General features: G+C 40.1%; 1 protein-coding gene across 2 annotated transcripts; it reads left to right on the top strand.

Moving 5' to 3' along the window:
• The first annotated feature begins 389 nt into the window (after positions 1 to 389).
• On the top strand, positions 390 to 11,459 carry gtf2a1 (general transcription factor IIA, 1). Of its 2 annotated transcripts, none has more exons than XM_067482128.1 (10): positions 390 to 608; positions 2,152 to 2,253; positions 2,571 to 2,769; positions 3,131 to 3,192; positions 4,121 to 4,196; positions 4,371 to 4,492; positions 4,934 to 5,038; positions 7,325 to 7,615; positions 7,890 to 7,979; positions 9,834 to 11,459. In XM_067482128.1, the coding sequence occupies exons 1-10, from the start codon at positions 579 to 581 to the stop codon at positions 9,939 to 9,941; spliced, it is 1,185 nt and encodes a 394-aa protein (XP_067338229.1). In that variant the 5' UTR covers positions 390 to 578; the 3' UTR covers positions 9,942 to 11,459. The 2 variants fall into 2 exon arrangements, with proteins under 2 accessions (XP_067338229.1, XP_067338228.1); XM_067482127.1 differs by having other exon boundaries at positions 4,338 to 4,492.
• The last annotated feature ends 1,637 nt before the right edge of the window (positions 11,460 to 13,096 follow it).

Here is a 13,096-nt window from a genome sequence, read left to right as displayed (position 1 = left end):
TTAAATGTATTTTTCCTTTTGAGGTTATGTTTCTGTAGTATCAAATATCAGCCTATGCATTTACTATGTATTGACTATAAATAATGTTATTCACAAAAGCTACCACAGTAACAAAACATGTATAACACACGTATTACCAATATTTAAAAAAACTGTATACAAACTACATTTTATTTTCAGCTATTTATTACCTGTATTGTTAAATGTGATTTTTGGGAACGAATGCAATCATTTATTTCCGTCTTGCCACATCTGACTACATTTCCCAGCAGCAGCAGCTGTACTGCTTAGTCAGCATATTCCACACGAGATCTCGCGCTAAGTGTAGCTTTACCCTGCCCTATGTCTCGCGCACTCGCAGCTCCATCGCTCAGTATATAAAGCAGGACAACGACGGAAGGAGGACGGCTGGGTAATCGCAGCCCGGGATTGTAAATAAGACCGCTGAAACTGTGTTTTATTTACAAAAGTGATGCCGGCTGTTTTAGAATATCGCTCCCAGTTGTTTTAAGCCGTTTTTCGTAATTTTTGGCTCTATTTCTCGCCTATTCCCGTGTGGTTTGTACACTACGCGTATAATGGCGAGCTCGGCTAACTCGAACCCAGTGGTAAGGATCAATCTCTCCGGATTGTCAGCGGGGTAAACGGGGGTAAAGTTAATAGAAAGCTCTGGGCGAGCTGGTGTTATTTAATTGCAGTATAATGGACCTGCTTTAACAAAACACGTCACTGTTATGGTAAATAAAATGAATACTTCAGTCAATCGGCCATTTTATTCAGTTTTCGAAACTAGTTCTTTAGGATGAAGCCTTCCTGCAGGGGCAATGACTAAAGTAAAAAAATCCGAAAATGGTTGAAATTATGTCTCGAAATTCAGGAATGGTGATAATGCAATTTGTAGGTGGTAAGTTGGGCTGTGTGTTACCTTGATACGTCAGTCAGTTGGTTGTTTTTGCAAGAGTCTGAGGGGTTTTGGAATTTTTATTCATTTATTTATTTTTTGGTTTGATTGAAATGGTTTAGGGCCTGAATGAGCGGGTTTTAATGTTTGTGCTTTTTAACTTAAAGGTCAAAGCTTTGTGTGGCTAGATGACGGTAATATTATTAAAGAGTAACGTAAGCTAAATGCGAACGCAGTAGTTTATTTCGCATACTATATAAAATACAAATGTACGCAAAGCACCTTGCCATCATCCACTGCGAAAGACTTTAGCCGGTTTTGATTCTTTATTAAAAGTGTCCTTAAGCTCTGAGTCGTCTACGTTCAGTCAAACGCCTCATTGTCCTCCATTCCACGACCAGAAGGCAGGCTAGCCGCCCCCAAGCCACCACTTTTACCCATCTTCTGTTACATTTCCTCCCTACTGACAAGAACATGCTGCTAAGTCAAATGCTGACCACTCACAAGAATATTACACCGAAAAGATCCTTCACATTCCGCAACACAAAAAGCTCAAAGTACGAGGCTGTCGGGCGCACACTTCGCCGCTCCGTAAAATGGCTTCCACGTCTGCCCGCTCTCCGGTCTGACCCTCCTCCTTTCCGCTGCCTGGTTTTATACAGCCATATTGGCTCTCTAATATAGACTGCCCGGGATGGGACGGTGCTACTCGACGCTACGTCACCGGCTCTACATATAAACACCAGAGTGTGCTTTAAATAGTGGAGGAGCCGGCAGGCCGAAGGGGAGGGAAAGCGACTCCGAGGTCCGTGCTGCGGATAACGTGGACGGTGCAGTGCTGTGGCTGCGAGGGTTTCTGTGTCTTTATCTTGTGCGCGAATGTGCAGTTGTAGCACAGTTGTGCGCCGTGCGCGCCACCGTATCCCGAGTGGCCTACTTTACGGTTATGCATTTGGATTATTAGCATAAGAGCCCAAGCAGTGCTGTGCGTACATTTGCCCGGAGCTTATATGGCTGGGGACCTGTTTTTAGAGTTGAGCTATATATTGCCACATGAATCTGATTTGGTTGCCCAAAATCCAATGTATAACATCCACAACCAGTTATGATGCATGTCATGTACAGCTAGAACGTTTTTGAATACTATTTACCATAATTTATATGCCAAGGTTAACAATTAAGACACTGATCATGCGATCAAACCTTGAAATAAAAGTGTGTCTTCTGTTTTTGTATTTCCTTCCTCATAGCCTAAACTGTACAGATCTGTGATTGAGGATGTGATCAATGAGGTGCGAGAGCTGTTCCTGGATGAGGGAGTGGATGAGCAAGTGCTTCTGGAGCTGAAAACGGTAACTTTTAACAGTCCTCAGCAAAATTGTTTTTTGTTTACCCACTAAAAGGGAAATATAACTAGTGCAGAAATGTAGAGAGATGTGCTCCATCATCTAAGGAAATGGCTTCTTTCAAACTCCTTCCAGATAATAGTAAATTGTGTCTATTTAGGAGTAGATAGATTTGATCGGGGAAGGATTTCTGTGAAAAAGAGTAAGAAGCCAAACTATATACTGCAAGACAATATTTGTCCAGGAATTTACAATCTTTTCTTTTGCATCACTCAGCCGTCTGCCAAATGAATCATGATGTCTCTCTTTTGCTCAATCTTCAGCTATGGGAGAGCAAACTTTTGCAGTCCAAGGCAGTGGATGGTTTCCATACAGAGGAACAGGCAGCCCTGCAGGCCGCTCAGCAGCAGCAGCAGCAGCAACAGCAGCAGCAGCAGCAGCAGCAACAGCAGATCCAGGTCCAGCAGGTGACCCAGCCACAACAGACACAGCAAGTCATCCTGCCCCCCCAGCAGCATCAAGGTTGGTCAGCAATAGCACTCCCACCGCTGTTCAAACACCCAGCACACAATGTAATAGTAGATGTGTAACAGAGTTAAAAATGCACTTTGTTTTATAATTATTTTCAATTTATGTTGTGTATTTTATTTATAATTTAAAATTGTCATTTAATATTTTTGAATTTGATTTAACTGAGCAAATACATTTTCTTCAGTCCAATCCACACCCGTTACAGATGCATATATGGAAGTAGATTAATCGTCGCAGATTATTTTCAATTTGAAATTGTCTTTTTAGGAAGTTTTGAAATTTCATTTTAGCTCTTAATACAGCTTCAGGATTTTTGAGGCATATTGTGACTTAAAGATGTTTCTCTCCACAGGTCCCCAGCAAGTCATTGTTCAAGAATCTAAGATACTACAGCATATGAATGCTACGGGAATGGTTAGTGGATGTGTGCACTCGTGTATATTGAAAATGAGAATACATTTTTTTATGTGGGACTTGTCTCATGAGAAGTAAACAAGTACTGGTGAGTAGTTTTAAAGACTAGTATAACCATGAAAGTAAAGAGTGTAGTGTATAATTAGACAAACGACCTTGATGATAGATTGAAAGCCTTGCAGGTTGGCTGTTGGACGAAATCTCAAAATAGATTATTGTAGTAAGAGAAAGGCAAGAACTCAAAATGATTGATCATTTTTTGTTGGTATTCATACACAGACATAAATAAAAGCATTGAATCCTAGTGTGTCTCATCAGGGCAGAATTATGCTATAGTAACAGACAGATGGGGGGGCAGACAGGGGTGGAAACATGAGCACAGAGAAGAGCCTTCAGAGAGTTATCAAGTAACCTGACTTACAGTGGAAATAATGCTAGAACTAATGCATCCTCTTACACCCTTCTGTTGTGTAGGACACACACACGACATTGACAATAGAACATTTCATCAGTCATTTTTAATTCACACAACTGAGCATCAACCCTTACCTTTTGTCCGTTTTTTAGCTTGACACTTCTTGAGCAAGCCAAACTTTTAACGTCTTGTTAGTTCTGTGCTGTTTTAGCAAACTATCAATGTCAATTCTCAAACTTGCAAATGTCTGTCCTTTCATAATGAAATCAGGAAGATAAAATGAATGCAAACAGGTAAACAAAGCTTTTATCATCTGAGCCAAGGGAAAAATAATATTACCATTTAAATTGTTAAGAAGTTAAGGTGTTTTTCATAAATTTTTAAATCTTAACACCAGTTGTGTTGGTGTGGCTGTGTATTACAAAAGAATTGTATAGAATATCCAACTCGCCAGCCCTAATGTTGAAACAGATTTTCAATATGTTTCCAATATGTTCTATTTTTCTCCTCTAGAGTGCAGCAGCTACTGCAGCAACCCTTGCTTTGCCCACAGGGGTCACCCCATACCAACAGCTCCTTACCAGCCAAGGTAAGCACTCACAAGTGGAGCTGAACATGAAGATGTGCACACATACTTAAATTGCAAAGTTGAGGTAATTCATAGAAATGTATTGTTAAGATGCATCATTTGCTGCAAGTTCAGTAGCAGGGGCTGCTTGCACTTCCACAGCGCTCGCATCTCTCTTGTTTTGTGGTGTCTCAGGTCAGATCCTGCAGGTAGTCCGAGCTCCCAATGGGACTCAGTACATCATCCAACCCCAGCAGCAGATCCTCTTGCAGCAGCAGATGCAGCCCGGTGGCGTCCAAGCACCAGTCATACAGCAGGTATGCTCCCACACACACAGGAATGTGGAGCTTTTGTAAATGGAGGCGTGGTCTCTAAAAGTAAATTAAAGGGAGTAGCATTATAACACAACTATGTGTACTACAGTATTTTTATATTTGGGTCTTCACAGTGACAATCAAGCCTAAATTACAGTACACATGACATGTTGAATGAAGCTGTTAGACTGCATAGGTTTGGGTTGTCTGAAGCAGTAGAAGAATAAACATTTAAAATTATGTGAAAAAAACATCCCATGGAAAACATTAAATGATTCTGGGAAATCAGGAGGACAGTCTGCCTAAACCACCTATTTCCCAAAATAAATATTATTTGGGACTTTGTTGCTTTTCTAAATTGACAACAGTTCATTTACCTATGTTTATATATTAAGCTGAAAGCATATCTAAAATGTGAACTCCTCTTGTTTATGGTCTATTCAGGTCCTGGCTCCACTGCAGGGAAGCCTGCCCCAGCAAACAGGAGTCATCATACAGCCGCAGCAGATTGTCTTAGCTTCAGGAAACAAAGTACCAGGCGGTACACAGGTCAGTACATCTTCCACATATTCATAACTAGTTTAATTTTTCTCCCACTATAGTGTATATCATTATTTTTTGGCACATTATACGTGGGTGTATATAAGCATATTGTAGTTTCAAAAGCTTGAGCTCCACACCTACAAGAAGCTTAACTTTTAAATAATGATTCTTATTCAAATCTACACCCATCAGGCATAAGATTATGACCACTGACAGGTAATATGAATAGTACAGGTTATCTCTTCATCATGGCACCAGTTAGTGGGTGTGATATATTAGGTATTATTATATATTAGCAAGTGAACATTTTGTCCTCAAAGTTGATGTGTTAGAAGCAGGAAAGATAGGCAAGTGTAAAGATTAGAGTGAGTTTGAAAAGGGCGAAGTTGTGATGGTTAAATAAACAGTGGTCATGTGTGGCCAAGACTTATTGATGCATCTAGGGAGTGAAGGGTGGCCTGTGTGGTTTAATCCAACAGACAAGCTACTACAGTTACAATTTTGACACCTACATCGTCCTCGACTGTCAATCTGTAAAGATGTATAGTCGAGAGAGGTCAATAAACATCAAATGGTCTACTATTATACTAGTCCCAAAGAAGGCTGATGCATTCTGCTAGAAAGATTTCAGTCCAGTTGCAACATCCGCGGTGATGAAGTGCTTTGAGCACCTGGTTATGTAGCATATCAGTACCAGCCTGCCTGCGTCAATAAACTGGTACCAGTCTGCCTACTGCCCCAGCCACTGCACGGAAGATGCAAAATCAACCATCTTACACACAGTTCTCACACACCTGGAAGACAAAAACACATTTGCCAGAATCCTGTGCATTGACTTTAACTCAGCGTTCAACACAATCTTCCTCCAAAGGCTACTAGAGAAACTCCTCCTTCTTGGACTGAGCACTGCCACCTGCCACTGGGTTTTGGATTTCCTTACTAAAATACTGCAGTCAGTTCGTATTGGGGAAATACAACTCTAATACAATCACATTAAGTGCTGGATCCCCCCCAAGGCTGTGTACTCAGTCCACTACTGTTTACATTGCTAACACATGACTGTGCATCCAGTGAGACACCTGGAGGCCTGGTGTAGAGAGAACAACCCCGTGCTCAGTGTGGACAAAACAAAGGAGATGATTGACATGAGCATACTCCACTTTGCATTAGTTGAGATCAGTGGAGAGGGTGGACAATATCGAGCTCCTCGGAGTGCAGATCTCAGATGACCTCACCTGGGTGAAAATCACCACTGTGATTGTGTAGAGAGCCGAGCAGAGATTGCACTTCGTAAGGAAGCTGAAACAGGTTTTGCTCCTGTTTTTAGCTTCCTGTGGCAGAAAAGAAGGCCCTGTAGAGATGTGGTGCAGGGAGCAGAGAAGGTAATGGGAGTCTCCCTGCCCTCTGTACAGGAACTCTTCCAGAACTGGTGCTGGGAGAGGGCACTGAACATTGTCAAAGACTCCTCACATCCTCTCAACAAACTGCTGCCATTAGGGAAAAGGTATCGTAGTATTAAAAGCAGAACCAGTCTGTTCAACAGCTTCCTACCACAAGCAGTCAGATTGTTGAACCGCTGACCTAGGAACTTATTGTCACTTTACACCCCTAGTTGTCACACTTATCTATTCATTTACTTTTACTTTTTAATTTATGAATATTTCATAAATTAAAAATTAAATTATTATTATGGTGTCTTTCTGGCATCTCTTTTAGTAAGAGTGAAATTCAAGTTCATTCTGCCTGCACTACTGCTATATGCATGACAAATTGACAAAGTTGATTGATTGAACACATGTCACCAAGATGCATTATGGGAAGAATCCAAGGCAGTGGAGGTAGTGTGATGCTCTGCTGGGAAACCTTAGCTCTGGCCATCAATGTGGATGTTACTTTGACACGTACCACCTACCTAAGCATTTTTTCAGACCATGTAACCCTTTCATGAAAATGGTATATCCTTCTGGCTGTGGCCTTTTTCAGCAGGATAATGCGCCCTGCACTTAAAGGATCTACTGCTAACATCGTAGTGCCAGATACCACAGCACACCTTCAGGGGTTTAGTGGAGTCCATGCTGCGACAGGTCATGGCTGTTTTGGCAGCAAAAGGGGGACCAACACAATATTGGGCAGTTGGTCTTAATGTTATGCCTGATCAGTGTACTTGTCTGTATACATACATTTCTCTGACCTCAGTCTATAATTACATTAGTGACAACCACATATCAAATGTCACTAACTTGTTTTTATTCTTTCATTCTCTTGTTTTCATCCACTTTATTTTCTCTTTAGGTGATGCAGGCAGCAGCTATTGCACCACAGCCTGGTCAGGCAGCAACAGCAGCTCAGGTCCAGCAAGTTCAGCAGGCTCAGGGTTCAGCTGCAACACAGGACCCACCACAGCCCCAGGCCCAGCAGCAGGCCCAGCCCCATGCTCAACCCCAGCAGCCTCCCATGATGCTGCAGGTGGATGGAAATGGAGACTCTTCCTCAGAAGATGATGAAGATGAGGAGGAGGAGTATGATGAAGATGAAGAGGAGGAGAAGGACAAGGATGGAGGAGAGGATGGGCAGGTGGAGGAGGTGGGCAAAGTCAAAATTGGAAATATGGTATTCGGTTTTACAGAAATGTTTAGAAATGTTGTATTTGACCTGGAATAAAGGGTTCAGAATGCAGCAAATGCAATACAGATTTGTCACATGATTTTAATTTTTTTAGTGTATGTTTGGCAGAAGCTAAACTGGTCAAAAATCAGTTCTAGGTCATAATCCTGTGATTGAAATGTGTCACTTATAGGTAATCCTTCAGACCTAGTACCTATTACTGTTGTTATTGTTGAATGTGTTTTCTTATCAGGAGCCGCTGAACAGTGGAGATGATGTCAGCGATGAGGAGGACCAGGAGCTTTTTGATACAGAAAATGTAGTGGTTTGCCAGTATGACAAGGTAAGAGAAAGAATCCAGGTACCCTGTGTATGTAGAGGGCTGCAAACCTTCCTCCCTTTAGTAAAAATTATTGTTTCATGTCTAACTGTATCATCTTGTGTAAATCATAAATCTGCAAAAATAATAAATACATGATAGATACATGCATGACTTGTATGTATTGTTTCAAATCAACATGCCAACAAAGCCACTGACATCCACACGTACATATGAAAAACTGTCTTAGTCGGTGATTAGTAAAAATGAGTAGGCATTTATAGTAATACCAGAGAAAACATGCCACAGCATAATAGTTTTACTGCACAAATTAAATTGAATTTAATATAAAAAAAAACAATAAACACTTAAGATATTGTTTTTAACCTAGAAATTAGGTTACGGTAGTATTTTGCCCATATTATCGATCACGACATTAATAAACTTGCCCGGGATAAATAAACTCCATGTTCTGGCAAGTTGAATAAATAAAAAAAAATCTAATTGACATTCTGCAGTGTTTCGCAAACATTGTGTGTCTTGCTCTGCCAAAAATTGGTTGAAATCTTATTTCACAGTAGAGCTGCTCGCAGCATGTCTGATCTAGAAGTGTCCACAATCTCTCATTTCTGGTGAACCAGAGATGGGGTCACTTTATTTTTAAAATGTTTACTAATGTCACCATAACTTAATAATCTACACTACAGAGGAATTGATTCATTATTCACCCCATGTGTCATATCATTGTAACTCACATCATGTTTCTTGTCCTTCTGCAACTTTTACAGATATGAGCTGCAGCCTGACAGTCAAGTTCAGACTTTGTGAATGTGGCAAATTATCTGTGGTGTTAACAAAATCTAGAAAACATTCATGGGGTAGCATTTTGCTGATCAGAGCTATTTCTGAACTGAAAGGTGCATCAACACCCAAGCGCCCTACTGTGGCACAGGAAGATAAAGCGGTTGTCCACCAATCTCGCAGTTGTTGGTTCAATCCCCAACTCCTCCTGTCACATGTCGAAGTGTCCTTGAGCAAGACAATAAACCCCAACTTAGTTGCTCCCGATGAGCATTGGCCAGTGTGTGGTATGTGTGAGGGTGAATGGGTGAATGAGAAGCTTTGAGAGATTTCCGTCATTCAACCTCTCTCTGGGTCCCCTCTGAAAGACTAAATTCTGCTGCAGTTGGAAGAGGTTGTCTGAAATAATCTTTAAATAGATAATTTTAGATGAAACTACCAGTAGTAGTATAGCTGTGTTAATGTTACATAATAACATAATTGTGAATCAGGCCCTTCTGTATTTGGGTCAGTTAGCTTTGTCACTTGATACTTTTTTTCTGAGCCTGATATTGGTGGATAGCCATTTCTACCAGCTGAGCCACAGTTGACCCAATTTTAATCGTTACTTAAAAAAAAATCAAAATCAAAAAAAGATTATACATTATTCATAGTATATATTAATAGGCCTATATTTTCTACTTTGGACGAGTGAGTTTGGCTGTCGGGTAAGTAGAATATCTCAGATAAAGTGCAAGTGTTCTTAATGTTGGATACCAAAGGACAAGCATGTGCTGAATGCCTCTTAAGAAGTTAATTTTATTTTTATTTTTTATTTAACTGTGCTGCTATGACGTATACAGACATGACTCACTTTATGTGCAGTGTTTGTTCATGTATCATGTCCATTCCAAGGCTATTTGTTGTTAATTCAGTGCCAATAGAGATTTGTGGGTCAGTACTGCCCAATATCACAGTTCATGTGCCGGACTGTCTTGTGTGCACAGACTAAAAGCATTAGGGACGGTGTCCACTTGCACTGAAACATTGTCCCTCTTGACGCCCACAGCATTAATTTCCTTCTTTCTACTCCCCCAGATTCACAGAAGTAAGAACAAATGGAAATTCCACCTGAAGGACGGGATCATGAATCTGAACGGGAGAGACTACGTCTTCTCCAAAGCCATTGGGGATGCAGAATGGTGAAAAGAAGAAAAAAAACAAAGCAACAGGTGCAGGAACTCTGTAACTCTCTCTGTCCAGTTAACAGATACTTCAGTCTCCTTCCATATCCTGTGACTGGATTTATTTCAGGAAACCTCTTCTGAGTCTTTGAGAACTCTTAGCAAACCCAAAGGACTGTGAGGTACTGTAAAACTGAGTGTCGTTAAAAAAACACTCGACTGGCCTTGCGAAATGAGATGTACAAGGGAAGGAAGCCTGTGAACAGAGCATTGTCCCCCCTTTTTTTTTTTTTTTTTTCCTCCTTCTACTTCCAGGCTTCTCTACCTTTTTTCTGAGAGAATACACCATATCTGGAAAGTAAGCATTTTACATCGTACAGGTGTTGTGGACCAGGGTGACCTGAGCTGCCATGGGCGGTCAGGTGTCATTCGTTATAACCCCTTAGATGAGAAACACCTTAATGCACTGTAGTCGGTTGACTGGAATGACTCGTGATTACGATTAAATACAAACTTAGTGCCACCAGTCAAGATCGCTGCCTTTAGAACGGTCAGAATCACCTTATTGGTTTCTAATTTTTGTTCTTGCATCAGAATTCTGTTTCAGTTCACACGTGTGAAAATGATGCTTCAGTGTTTTATGTAGTTAATAATGTAATATTTTAAGCATTTTAAAAATATGTTTAATGAAGGGTTAAGACAAAGAAGGTAAAATTACATTAATCTCATTACATTACATTTTTTTGGGGGGGTGGGGGAGATATTGCTTTTAAATCTTCTATGAAGCACTGAATCCAGAAATTTTTTTTTTTTTTTTTTTTAATTTTTTTTTTCTCTTCTCTGGAGCTTCATTCCATCTTTATCCAAATCATAATTTAAAAAAAAAGAACAGATCCAAACCCAGATTCTTTAAGAACTGTACAAAATATCTGAAAGTTTGTCCTGTCAGTGTATGTTCTGATCTTATTTTAGTTTTCTGCAGCCGTCTGAAAATTTGCACTGTCAGTTTCAGTGTGTCGTGAAATCAGTCAGGTTAATCAGTAGCGTGTGTGTGTGTGTGTGTGTGTGTGTGAGTGAGGGATAGGGCGACTGTGTTGATTTGTGTGTTGTCACTGCTTCTGGAAACTTTTAAAATTTAGCTTGAGCACCCAATAATCTGACAATTAGTAAATTAGAGACTTTAATGTTTTTTGTTGTGTTTTTTTTTTTTTGGTGGGGGAAGAGTGGTGTCTTTTTTTTTCCTATTTATTCCTAGAAGTTCATAAAATATTTTTGATGAAAGCCGCACCAAACTGTGCTCTTATAATCTGGTAAGTGTTCCTTTTTTTCTGTTGGCTGGACAAAGCTGCAAAATGCTGTGTTCCAAATCATTTCGTCCACCATGTTTTTCTGTGCTTTAAATTTGTTCATGACTTTTAAAATGAGAATATTTTCTATCGAAGTGAGTTTAAATCTGGGGAGGGGCCTGTGTGATCCTCTGCAGTTTGTTCTTAGTGCCCCTGTTGCAGCAATTTGAAATAAAGTACACGTTTTTTTTGCCCTTCGTGTCAATTTGGTTGTTGGCTGGTTCTATAGTGTAGAATGTTTAAAAAAAAATAAACACACCATGGAAGCACTGATGAGAGATTACATGTAGAACTGAAACCATGTTGTTACATCTTCTTATATAACGTCTAAATTTTAATAAAATTAGTTTTAATTCCCCTAATTTAAAAAAAAAAACTGCCTCCATATTTATTGACACAAATCTGTTTATTTATTAAATAGACACTTATGGCTAATCATCTGTATAGGGAGAGGTCTAGTAGTTTTTCATGACTATTACACAAATCTCAAACTAGCTCATAGTTGCTAATGTCAATCTCCATATTGCTGAATGTTGCGTGTGCCTTTTTTAACTTTATTTCAGCTTCAGTGGTGACCAACGATAGATGACCTTATGATTTAAGATGACAATGTATTCTAATTGTTTTGTTGTGTGTGTGTTCTAACTGCTGTTCTAGTTTAATGATATGTATTACTAATTCATAATTTTTTTTTTAATTAAATAACATTTGGACCAAAACTTACAAAATGCAAGTTTTGCTTTTTTTTTTTTTTTTTTTTTTTTTTTTTTAAATTTAAAAATATTTTTTAAATCCACATTTTTATTCACTTATTTCATTCACCGCAGTTTTACCAGCTAACTCCATATAGGTTTTATGTATTTTTTTAAAAAAATTAACATTTGGTTTAAAAACATAATAGTTAATTCTTTTCTCTAATGGTAAATGATCTGCACTTATATAGCGCTGCCTATTGGCACTCAAAGCGCTTTACACTGCTTGTCATTTACTCGTTCGCACTCACAAGTGTGCACGTGCACACACGACACACACACACACACACCTATACCCACCAATGGGGGAGCTGCTATGCAGTTAGGTTTCAGTGTCTTGCTCAAGGACACTTTAACGACCAGAGGAGTCGGGGATCGACCAGACAACTGTGCCACAGTCACCCCAATCTAATGTAGCAGACACATACGTAATTAAGATCTGGGGGCCACTGCTATTTGTTTTGCCCCCTTACTACATCTAATACAAAATCATGCATGTGTGAAACCTCAAATCTGCCCATGCCTCTCTTCAGTTCCGCTTTTCCAACTGTATAATCCAGCATGTGGATGGCTTTCAGGGTTTGTCCAGCATGGGCGTTCTCCTGGTCTTTGCTCTAATTCCTTCCCAAACCTTTACAATCCCAGAGTCTTTCCTTGTGGGTAATTATGAGATACAGGTGTGGTGCGGTCGGGGATCATAGCAGAATCAGAAACAACAAGGATTTTTGCCCTTGATTGTAAATGGGTTTAAGGCAAATTGTGATTTCTACAACGGCTCACGCCTCACAATGACTTATTCAGCCCTGAACAGACCTAGTAGAGGAAGAATGTATCCCTGGCTGCTTCTTATGAAGTGGGCTCTCCTGCTACTCCTGGGCTCTCAGACATAAGAGTCTGAGCTGCTGGTGAATGAGGCTTATAATGAGGCCCTGGAGATGTCTAGCTCAGACTCTAGCTTTTTCTGCTTTAGCAGAACCAACTGACAGTGGCTGCCAATCGGGGGCATGGCAAAATAGTTTGTTGGCTTCAGTGGAATGTTGTAGCCAGGCATGTTGGCTCCGGCACGTTGGGTTTATCAC

The sequence above is a fragment of the Channa argus genome, chromosome 17 (assembly GCF_033026475.1).
Source record: "Channa argus isolate prfri chromosome 17, Channa argus male v1.0, whole genome shotgun sequence".
Lineage (NCBI taxonomy): Eukaryota > Metazoa > Chordata > Actinopteri > Anabantiformes > Channidae > Channa > Channa argus.
This window is presented reverse-complemented; position numbering and strand designations above follow the sequence as displayed.